General features: G+C 36.5%; 1 protein-coding gene across 5 annotated transcripts in view; it reads right to left on the bottom strand.

Moving 5' to 3' along the window:
• Positions 1 to 12,322, bottom strand: part of arap1 (ArfGAP with RhoGAP domain, ankyrin repeat and PH domain 1) — an 80,963-nt gene that overhangs the window by 48,510 nt on the left and 20,131 nt on the right. For all 5 annotated transcript variants that reach the window (XM_088920373.1, XM_088920371.1, XM_088920372.1 and 2 more), the window contains one exon: positions 2,463 to 2,593. In XM_088920373.1, coding sequence (XP_088776499.1) covers positions 2,463 to 2,593 — 131 coding nt within the window. The remainder of the gene's footprint in view (positions 1 to 2,462; positions 2,594 to 12,322) is intronic.

Below are 12,322 nucleotides of genomic sequence, written 5' to 3' on the forward strand. Positions count from 1 at the left end.
CAGAAAAGGCCTTCAAACAGCTTTCATGAGCCTGAATTTCCTAAATTGTACAGACGTGTAGAGAAATCACTCCTTGTAATAAATACATCGAATTTCTCCATTTTCTCTCTCTGCAACAAGTATCAGTAAGTAGGTCCAGCAGGCTAAATGTAATGCGTGAAGAAACAGCCGGGTGACGGATAACTGCTGCTCAAAGGAAGCTTTTTGACTGAAAAATAAACAGAACAGTTATAAAAAAAAACTCCAGTTATGAGTCTTGCTCAATGGCATGGGTTCATGTTTCACAAAGAAGAGTGCCTTTCATTTCCTAATGGGCTACATTTTCAGACTTATAAATGCCACTACACCTTCTAATTTTTCACTGCTTTTCTGCAATGCGAGTACCACATTACAGTATATTTTCACAGTTTACAAGCTTCTTATGACTGCCAATGTGTGAAGAGGAAAGCATTTTAGATGTGTAAAGCTTTGGTATTAGTTCTGACTAGAATTTAATAAACAAAGACCATAAAGCAAGAACTGCTTCCCAGTCCAGATCAGTTGCAATTTTAACGTCTTTCCAGAATTTATACTTGTTTACCGCGTTGTTAGAAATGATAAAAAAGACCACCAAAATAGATTTGTCATCACAGCTTCTTAAAAGACTTCATTATCCATAGTTTGTGGTAAACAGGAACCCCATAAAGGGTGATATGGTATTTAGTAAATCAAACTTGTATACAAATTTATTTACAATTATGAAGTAGCCCAATGGCTTGCCATTTAAGCAGCAAGTATTTGATCCTAAGAGATAATAGTTGATTATTTCAGCTGTAAGGGCACAGCATTGCAACATAAGATCACAAATGACAAATTCAGTCTGACCATTTTGCTTTTTAATTCTAACTACCTAATAAAAACAATAATTGAACACATGCTGGGATAATTACATTAATGGTGAAATTGTATAACAATACCTCGCACTCTCAGTAAAACTGAAAACAATTTTAACTGCTTCAGAACAAACTACATTTTTGTGTATGAAAACCTATTTCCACAAAAATCTGTATCGCAGTTAGGAAGCATGACAGAGATATAAAACGCAGAATTAGTGTTTCCCTTGGACAGTAGAGTTGTAAAACTGACCATATGCCTGATACTGTTATATTAGTCCCTTTCAACTAATTATGTCTTTAGACACAGACCTGAAGAAAGAGTAAGGGAAAATTTCAGCATAATTCCACCGCAATTACCTAATTGAAAGCCACCATGTAATTGCTAACTTAACAAATGGAAAATAAGTAAAACCTTTAAACTGCGACATAACACACTGAGAACCATATGCAGCCATCCTGTAATGTCCATGTGTTTCTGCTAAAACGAAGCTTTTTTACTTGTACAGAACTGTGAAAAATAAACAGAACAGTTTTTAAAAACCCTCCTGTTATGAGTATGTTCAATGGCATGGCTTCATGTTTCACAGAGAAGAGTGTCTTTCACTTCCTCATGTGCTACATTTTCATACTTACAAATGCCACTATACCTTCTAATTTTTTGTTAACATCTTGAAATCCAAAACAAGGCAGACCCATGTCAGGTGTTTCCCAAAGCCAGGCTGCTGCTTTCTGACTTGATTATTCAACAGTCCATCTTAAAAAAAAAGGGGGCGGAGTGGTGGCTCTGTGGCTAAGGATCTACGCCTGTGGCTGGAAGGTTGCCGGTTCAAATCCCGCGGCTGACAGAAGAATCCTACTCTGTTGGGCCCCTGAGCAAGGCCCTTAACCCCAACTGCTCCAGGGGCGCTGTACAATGGCTGACCCTGTGCTCTGATCCCAAGCTTCTCTCCCTGTTTGTCTGTCTCTGTGTCTCATGGAGAGCAAGCTGGAGTATGCGAAAGGACAAAATCCTAATGCAAGAAATTGTATATGGCCAATAAAGTGATCTTATCTTATCTTAACTTGTACATTCAATGGTTACTTTTGGTCAGCCTTTGTGTTTGATCAACAAACATCTCGATCAATATTTAGTGTAAGCTCTGTGCTGTAAAGTATGCGTGTTGCTGTTAATACCACTCTAATCTTGGTGTCACGATCCACATTGCTGTGTACTTCAGCTTGCTGCACATCGGTATTTGTGATTTAGTTAAGAAGGACTAAGTAACACAAATCACACAAAGAATAAAAAGCTTTATGTATATATTATATCAGTGTGGACCATCTCTACTTTTGAAGGACAAAACACAGGAAGGCTAGAGCTAAGCTGTTTTAAAGGAAGTTCCCTACATGGTTGCTAGTAAAATCCCTGCATCTGAGTTCCAAACGTCAAACAACAGGCCTGCTTACTTATTAAATTATCAGAAGAAAGATTAACTGTACAGGAATGCGGAAAGGCCAAAACATAAAGGATTGTATTATAATTTGTAGAAAAAGTTGTGAGGAGAGCTCTGGGAAGAAAAGGATGCAAGTCCCAGGTGGAGTACTCACGAATGTTAGGCAACTTTGGGGGTCTTCTCTGTGGCGGGAGAGGCAGGACAACAGGCTGGTGGGAAAATTTGTTTCTAGGAGGAACGTCTGGCACTTTGTCAACCTCTGATGGGTCATCCACAGGTGATTGGCTGAATAAGAAGAGAGAACAAACATCATTCATTCAACAAGAAGGGACACATCTAGTCAGAGAAGAAGCACAACACAAATTGTTGCACTGAAACACCACCAAGAACAACAAAAGAGCACTTTCCAGAGTTACTGTATATTTGAATATCCATGCTAACATCTCATAATAATATAGTGTTATGTAAAGGGGCTATTGTTATAAAACAAAGAAATTAGAAAATTGAGAAATATTGGGTAGGCCTGACACCAACTTGAATTCAAGCAAGTAATACAAGTTAAATAATTAACAACTCCAGTGGTCTGGGAACAATCTGGCGACAAAGAAATAACTTAAAAGACAAACATTTATTTTTAAACTATAGACATACAAGCCACAGATTGACAACTACTATATACAACTGCAGTGATTTCCTAGAGCCTAACACAGTCAACCTAAATTTCTCAACTAGATCCCCAACACTGACTGCCCTAACGCACTCAGAAAATCTTTATAAGTGTAAGCAGGGCTGATTTCATAAAGGACCGAATTGCTCAGTTAGTTGATGCCTGTTAGGTTTCAGTTCAACATTAAGACATTCAAATGCAAAGACAAGGTTCAAAGCTGTAACATTCATTCTCCTGTCTAGGCAGGGCAGGAGATGTGACATGTTCTTCTCTTTTGTTTCTATATTTGTAACTATTTTTATTCAGGAAATTCCAGCCTGAATGTGTGAAGAATCCCTTTCTAATATAAGGGTCTCTAAGCAAAACAGGCAGTAAGATACTGGTCTCACAACAAAAGCAAAGACCAACAATTTATGCACAAGCATCAAAGGGAAATTTCACCACCATTGTTAATTGCCAATTTATTTGGCCGATGTTTTTATCCAAAGAAATTTCTTTTTTTACCTATTTGTAGAGGTGGGTAAAGTAGATCCCAAACCAGCACTAATTTCCCCCAGAAAAAGCAGTTTTTCTGCTTTCTTGTATTTTTTAGTATGATTCCAGCCTGTTTTTGCATGGTACCGACATTTACCTTCAAATGTCAGCAGTTTACAGATGTCGATCTTTTTAAAAATGATAAATAATGATAAATGATAAATAAATCTCAGCAGCTTTTTCAACACCAGAATATACGTGGCACGTCTTTCAATAGTCTTGAGATGAGAGTTTTAGCTAGCTCTGTATTGCTCTGTACAGTTGCGGGAGCACATCTTGGAAAGGAGACAGATCAGACTGAAAAGAACATGACCACCAAAAGAAACACGATCGGCAGTGTAGACAATGTGTGTTGTTAGAAAATGACAACAGCCATAGGCCAAAATCACAGTACTGTTCATAACACAATGTCAAAATACCGAACAACTTACTAAGCCATTTTTATCCACCCAGAGAAAACCACAATCTCTTATTATTTCCAAGTATAAAAGCCCTTTACTAAATTGAGGGATGTGCCCAAGTTATAAACCGTGTAGTTTATACCAATGCTTTACAGTACACAAACAAACAGGACCTTGTCAGTACACAGTAAAGGGATCCAATCTCACCCAGGAAAAGAATGTGCCAGCCACCATGGGCACAAAAAACAGCAGTCACACTCAGCTTAGATTCAGCTCTTGGGTGTGCTGTTGCCCATGGGAACAAAGAATGGGAACACGGTTGTTGCCATGGTTCCCCGTGTGCATGAACCAAATTTGACTTTAGCCATGATTATGCGTGCTACTATTGAATGTCTGCCTTGTGTTACCTCCTTTTGTACCCCAGGGAAACAGTCAACATTCAAAGGCCTATATAGTTCTAGAGCCCTCTAGTGCACTTCAAAATAATTATTGCAGGTCTGTTTTTTCCAGTTTTATTTAAAGAACTACTTAGAGGTGCCATCCTGTTTTCTTTTACGTTTTTATTAAGTCAAACATGATTTTGCTCTGTGCAATGATATTAAGATTAATATCATTAATATTACTGTGTGACATTTTTTTACCTGTTAATTTCACCGTTACTGTATATGTTGGTTTTTATTATTTTACCAGGGGCATGGATTAATCTTGAAGGCACTGTATATGTGTAGAGCTTGCATATAAGTGTTTGGTGGGGGGTGAGGGGAGTATACTTTGGTTCAGCACAAAATCTTCTGTTGTAAAATTACACACGTGTAATTATGTAACCAAAGATTATGCAGCTCCGTCTGCAACACAGAGTAATTAAAATAGCTTCATAGCGCTTTTGGTATGCGTTACTGTACCATAAAAGACAGAAATGTTATTTTTCTTGTTTCTAGGCTCATATATTTTTAGAACTGCACAGAGATTATATATGTGTGTGCGTGTACCAATATGAGGGTTCATCTGAAGTCACAAGTATCAGAGTAATGTAACATGGGGCCTGAACTAAGCACACTATGCCTAAAAGTTGTTGAACCACTTTCAACTTCAATAACACGAAGGCATAACTATGGCATGTCTATCCAGTAACAGGAAAGGAACACGGACATAGACATTTTTTAAGAATGTCCTCACTGAAAAAGCACTGGGAAACTCCCAACGGGTTAGACTAGAAGATACTAAAATGATAAGAAATGTATTAAAATATAGGAAAAATATTTTTTATTCTATTCAGATGAAATGCTAAAATCCATTTTAAGCTTAAACAAAGTCCAAATCCAGTTTAAACAGTACGTGGATGAAAAAAACGCAAATCTGTGCAAGTCCAGACTGGCATTTCTGCCTATTTTCTGACCACCTACTGTACAATAATCATCAACAATGTCTTAATGGTATTAATGAACAAAGGCAGAAACTTTACTTTCTTACAAGAATAAAATAATAATGCTGTACGTTATGATTTAAACACAAGATCTAAAACTATCATTTAAATATGATTTTATAAGTTTCCAGAACCAAAATGCCAGAGTCTATCATCTGCTCATTCATGAGAACTAAGCTCATAACCAATGTAGATTTTAAAACATCCACCAGTGACATCTTTCATTTCATTTTCTTAAATGTTTACATCTCAAACAGAACAAAGCATATACAATCATGTCATCATTTTTAATGAAAACCATTGTTTGCTTATACAGTATATCTTTAACAGTGATCTTGGGTATAAAAATATGCAGTAAAAAAAGAACACAAATGATGATATGTCACGCATTTTTAAATCCATGAATTGGTATGTTAGGAATCAAAGACAGAATCCACATTTTACAATGTCAGAGGTGCACTCAGGAATAGTCTCCAAAGAACAGATTTTTCATTTGCTGCAGATTGTGTGCAACATGTAACCACTAGATAAACAATTTGTAGGTCACCAAGAATCAGATCACCCAATAAAGGTGTTTACCTCACTATAGAGTGTTTTCCCTACTGTACCTCAATAAATTATTTATTTCAGTTATTTACTGTACTACTATAGAAGATCAGCAACTCTGAGCTCAGTTCTTTAGTGTTTCCTGGTCCTGATCAACACTAGGTAAATTGACTGCTAACAAAGCACATTTTAAAGAAAATAAAGGAGATTTCTAAGGTTGCAGATCTTTGCAATGATACAACAATACTTTTTATACTTTTGACCTTTTAAGAGAATTATTGCAATGATTTGCCAAAGTCACAGTTTATAAAGAATACTGAATTATCTGTAAGATTTCAAATACCATTTTAAATATTATTTTTGTTCTGGATTGAGTGTATTTCAATAGCCTTGCTTCAGGATACATGACATACAGTAAGTTTACATTCTGTTCTTACAGACCTGCAATCTTCAATATAGAACACAGTGACAGTTTTCCCACTATCTGTACTGGGCTTTAAGTGTTCCAACTCTGATTCCCCTAACAGGTTCTGATATCCAAGACAATACCTCAAATGTAAATACTGCGCCCTTTCATTTAATTCAGAGATTAAATATCTAGCAGACTTTAACACTATAATTCCAATTATTATTATTAGAATGAAGTATGTCATACCGTGTACCTGCTGCATCTGCAAGAGAAAAGTGGCTTCAACAAGAAAGAAGCATGTTATCACACTGTATCGAATCAGGCCGAGATGTCTGTGAAGTTGAACAGCATAGCACCATTCTAAGCAGACGATAACTAGAGTTCCCTAAATAAAAAATACAAAAGCGCTTCCTGGTTTGAAATACTTACGGGTAAAGAAAGGTCACAATGTGTAACAAGTACAAGGCTTTTTCCTTGTCTTCTAAAAGAAACAGCTGCCCCCAAAAGCACTCATCTGCAGTTATGTAAACTATTTGAAATGTTCATTTCACTGAATATGTACATTAATATAAATAAATACGCTTGGCAATTCTGTCAGATTTTTTCTTTAGAAATGTATTGTTTTCTTGCAAGGGAGGGACAACAAATACTTCGACATACAGTATATACACATTTGCATACTGTATATATATATGTATCGACATATATATAGACATATAATTGTGTGCTGCAAACACATGCGTGTACACAAGGATTCTGCATCCCTGCCTGAGCGGTAAGTAAACAAGCTTACCATGCGTTCACGAATTAATAATTAAACAAGCTGGATGCACGGTCATTAATAACCAATATAGCCAGAACGCCAGTACTTCCCATTGTTAAGTTCTACAAGTGATAAGTCTCAATACAGACTAAACAGAAGAACACAGAAGTCTCTATTTTACAGAGGAAGTTCTCTCCCCCCGCCCTCGACTTGGTCACAACTATAGAACCAATTTATTTTAAATGAATCTCACAAGTTTACAGAAGAACTGGAGGCGGGACCATGGGTCAGGCTGCTATTCGTATATAGCAGAACCACCAAGGCCAATAACACACAATCAAAAGACATCATGCAGAGGATTACTCAAACACACATCAACCAACAGCAGCTGATTCCACAATTCTAAAGCCTGAAAAATCATAGCGGAGCGGACTTCCAAAGCAGGGTCACTAAAGCATTTGCCCTGAATCTGATGAAAGAAGCTATGGTGGTTGGCGCTGTCTCCAGCCCTTCATGGCCTGTCTGAAGTGTAAGAGGTTCACATGTGCTCCAACAAAATTCATATGATGAGTACTTTGTAGAGCAATGTCAAGGAAACCACATCTCTGTGGTCTTTCAGCATAAGAACTGTGGACTAAGGAAATCTCCTGCACCACACTGAGTACACCTCAGATGTACAATGCTGTGAGAAAGGAAGTAGCCAGGACTCTTTAGCAGTTTTCAGAATAAAATAATAACTTTGCCTTACCTAACCAGATTAGACTGGTTTTCATCATTAATTGCGAGAAGAGAGCTTACTTAATTATGTGGCTCTTCAGTTTATGAGTTTTTAAAGATAAATACTAGGACACTGTGGTGACAAGACGAAGAAGAAGGATTCTTTAACTCCAAAATGAAAAACAGGAAGATTAAAACATTTAATAACTGCAAAACTATAGGTCTGACATCTTGTATTTACACTTTAAGAAGCCAGATTAAAATACTTCAGATTAAAAATAGCATTCAGTGCAGTACTGTTAATATGTATATAATCAATCACAATGCCAGTTAATTCCACCAAAAACACCATTTGTCAAACCAAACAGATCATTACTTGGTCGTTAATTGGAGAGGGATTAAAGAATGAAGCCATAACTCTTGCAATCTATTGCAGGGTCAGATTGCAATTATCAATAATAACCTATTGCATTTAAATAGTGCTTTTCAATTCAACACATTTAAAGAAAGGCGGGTGGGGACCCACTTCACCCTCCACTGGAGCGTAGCATGACGAATGTCTTGCAGCCTCCCAAGACAAACGAGAAACTTTTTGAACAACTGAATCAAGTGCTACCTTGAGGAAGGTTAGATAGTTTAAGTCTACAGAGAGACTTAAAGAGAATCATCCCAAGTCTCAGACCTGAAGACCAGTACAGTACATACAGCTCAGTGTCCCCAAGTCAATGTGCCAGGGCAATGATTTGGACAATTTGATCCAGAGGAAAGAGATACTAATATTTATATTACTACCTATTGGACCACTAACACACCTGACCACAGCATTCTGGTTTTCAAGGCTACAATGCTGTTTCCAGAACTGAATAGTCTTTAGCTGCTATAATTATATTCTACTAATTCTACAGCTCACTAGACAACCCTTAGGCAACACGCAGTAATATTGCAACCAAAGAGGCCAAGAATGTTCATGTGAATCATGGGTTTGGTTAACAAAATAATCCAGGGTTGATTTAGCCATGTATAATACGAACAAAGCCTCAGTCTGCTTACAAACATTCAAACATCTCCGTGCTTTCGTAAATGCTGTTTGGAGACTCATCTACGCACAACATTAATGCATCATGAAATAACACAACCCCGTATCAGCCCAAACTCACTGAATGAGTTCAAAATTAAAAAAGATACTTGTGTTTGGGGACATTATACTGAGAAGGTACTGGACTGTATTTTGACCAAGGATTCAAACTTTAGTATTTTATATATTCTTTTAAATTTATGTCACCTTAGTACATGTAAGTAAAATAAAATATAGAAGGTTAAAATACTACACAAAACTACTCTTACTTAACAATATTCAGCAAAGACAGAGTTATTTAATTTAGAAGCTTCTTGAGCTTAAAGGTCAAACTCATTATTTACTATACAATTTAAAGCAGTTTGCATCTTCCTATTTATTTAGCAGAGCATCTATAATTCATGGACCTTCTGAACCATTAACTCAACAGGCTTACAATGCTACTTTTGTTTCCTCCTGTTAATGAAACTACACATAAACTGCTACAGAATGAAATTTTGGAAAGTATCCTGATAATATTTCAACAGTCACACACACAAGTTACTTTGTACAATGTCTTCAATGTATGAATACAAAGAAACTAAAGGTTTCATGAATTAATCATGTAATAGTTTGTGCATTATCTCTACGCCTTGCACAGCATCAGTTACTTCCTATGATATTTTCCAGGTGGAAGATAATGTTGAGATGATTAGAAGAGATATATGAAACTACTGTAAGGCTATCTAGAAAAAAACATTTGCGCCACTTAAACTTCAAAAGCAAATGTCATAAAGCAAATGAGAAGCTAGAATTCTTCACTTACTTTACAAGAAGACTTTACAAAAGACGTTTAATTTGATATCCTGTTCTCTTCAACTGACTTTCTTCATATAATGAATTAGGACTATGATAACAAGGAACAATGACAGTTTTACACCCAATATCTTTAACAAGGACTTCTGAGGCTTCTGATATTACCTTAATGCACTTGGCCACATATGGTACTCTGTGATTAAAAGTCTGTATTTCAAATATCCAAAATTTTGTTTTTTTACACAAAATGAATCGTAAATGTTGAAAAACGTCTTTTGCTTTGTTTTTCTTTCGTTACAAACACTGCCTGTGTAAAAGCTGTGCGTACAAACTGCTGTTTAATATACTTCCCCATTTTAGACTGTCCTAACATCAAAAGAAAGAATCATGGCAGGAAAATAGCTGTAACTGAGATACCAGCAAAGAAGATTTTTGTCTAACGTTCTTTGCCAAGTTGAAATTACAAACTTTTCTACAGCATCTTAGCTTCTATGTTCACTTGCTAATGTTCACTTCATCTTTGTGGAGAAAAAGCCAAAAGTAGCTGTGATGTAAAACATCAAAAGTTGTTGTCAAAACCGAAACCTTTCCCTTAAGTCCATAACTTAAGGACAGCACATTCCTGCACATTTTTACAATTAAAGACACGCGACTACAAAACTAAACCTAATATGCAGTGTACACCGCATTTATCATTAACACTTTAGAGCAAGCATAGCTACTCAAGAGACAGTAGGTCAAGTTCAAACAACAGCCAAGAATTTGCAAAGTCCTTTTAAATGACTCGTACCTGTTGAGACACGTTAGGTAGCTCCATTCTAGTCGAACAAATTTATTCTCAGATTGTTTTTTTGTGTTGCGTTTGGTTCTGTAGCTAAGGAAAGCATGAATACCGTAGAATAATCTTTACTTGAATAACAAGGAAGCTGAATGTACTTTTGGAAATGTCTCTGCTAAGCTCTCCGTTTCTGCTCAGCAACTTCCTGTAATGCTCTCTCCCGTCTCCCTTTCGGTTTTTACAAAGTCCTCGGCAAAAAAGAAAAAAAGGACGATTAAGAGAAACCGTAAGAGCAAGCCAGCCAACTAGCCAAACATCACCTTGATGATCCTTGCAAAGGTACACTTCATTCCAGAGCATTCTCTGTTTTCCAAGCCATTCAACATTTCAGCCCCAAAAACATTTAAAGAGGAAGCACTGACATTTTTTACTTCATAAGTTCCTCCTTACTTAGAATTATTTAATGTGTGCTGGAATGGCCAGTTTAGTTCAGTACTAAAAGAGAAAACTATTTTTTTAATTAATTATAAGATTGTAATTAATAGAAGTCAAGGACACAAAATATTTCATTGGGAGAAAGAGTAATTCTAGCACAGAGTATCTGGTTTCAAAAGTAGGGGGAGGAGTAGCCATTGTGTGGTGAAGATTCAATTGTTCATATTTGTTTGGCCCTGAGTTTTACTTGTCTGTTGACGTAGGAGTGTTGTTTCATTCAATAAGCAACAATGCCAGCAGCATCAGACACAAATTCCTTCATCCCTTAAAAAAAGCAAACAAACCAATTAAATGACATTATCACATTCACAAAGAAATAGGCTTAATATTAAAGACATGTAGGAACAAAATCTTTGGGAGAATAAAACTTCCCTCCTCCCACCCCAATAAAGTGGGTGTCAATGCAAATTTTCTTTTTGTCACTTATTACGTCTTTAAACAACACTATTCGGATTGTATTTCTCACTGTAATTCCTCTGCATAATCAATATATTTTGCCTTCAGGGTGGCAGATTTACAGCACAGCAGATTTGTGGCAACTGTTTTGTGAGGGGTTAATATATTACTAAACTGGAAATCACTGTCTGATCAGGGAAAAAGAGATGTTGATTATGAAGCTCCATATTATTTCTCATCCTAAAAAACAGTACTGATTTCCAATAGTGTTAAATGTGGCATTTGTTACTTTTTCATTTTTCTGAAATATCTCATTGATTATCACTTCTTAATCTTCTAACTTTAACCACACAAGAGCAATACTTATTAATTCTTTAATTCGTTACAAGTGTTGCCCATTGCCACATCTCCACCTTCAGTTCTCTCCTCCTTCCCAGAAATGCTGCAGTGTACTGCACTATACACAAGTATGCTAACTCACCTCCTGGTCCCTAAACATTTCTCTTTAAACTATCCTTCAATCTTCTAACCCATCTAACTCAGTGTTTTTTCAGACTAATCACACAGTCTGATAAAAATACACTGATCCTTATTTAAATGTTGAGATTTGTCACATGATGCGATCAACAGGACACACCTAAAAATATTATCATTTAACAATATACAGTAATCATCCCATCATCAGGCATATCAATGGAAGCCCGAGACATGAGCTATGCGTTTGCAAACAGCGACATCTAGTGACCAAAGTTAACTTCTTCCACACTGAAAGTTTCTTTTAAAACCTGCCCTCATCATTCACCGGGAATAAAGTCCTTAGATCTTGAGCCCAAATAAGAGGACTACTGTAGGTCTTCAACATTTAAAACTGCTAGGTTTAAGATGAGAGGCCTGAGGTAAGGCAGGAAATGGTGCTTATAGATCAATAGCTTACACTCCTGTTTTTAAAAGAGCAATTGCACACCTATAGACATAGGTTGTGGGGTACAGTATGTGTTGTTGGTGGTCCCTTGTA

Source organism: Atractosteus spatula, chromosome 7 (genome assembly GCF_055471065.1).
Source record: "Atractosteus spatula isolate fAtrSpa1 chromosome 7, fAtrSpa1.hap1, whole genome shotgun sequence".
Lineage (NCBI taxonomy): Eukaryota > Metazoa > Chordata > Actinopteri > Semionotiformes > Lepisosteidae > Atractosteus > Atractosteus spatula.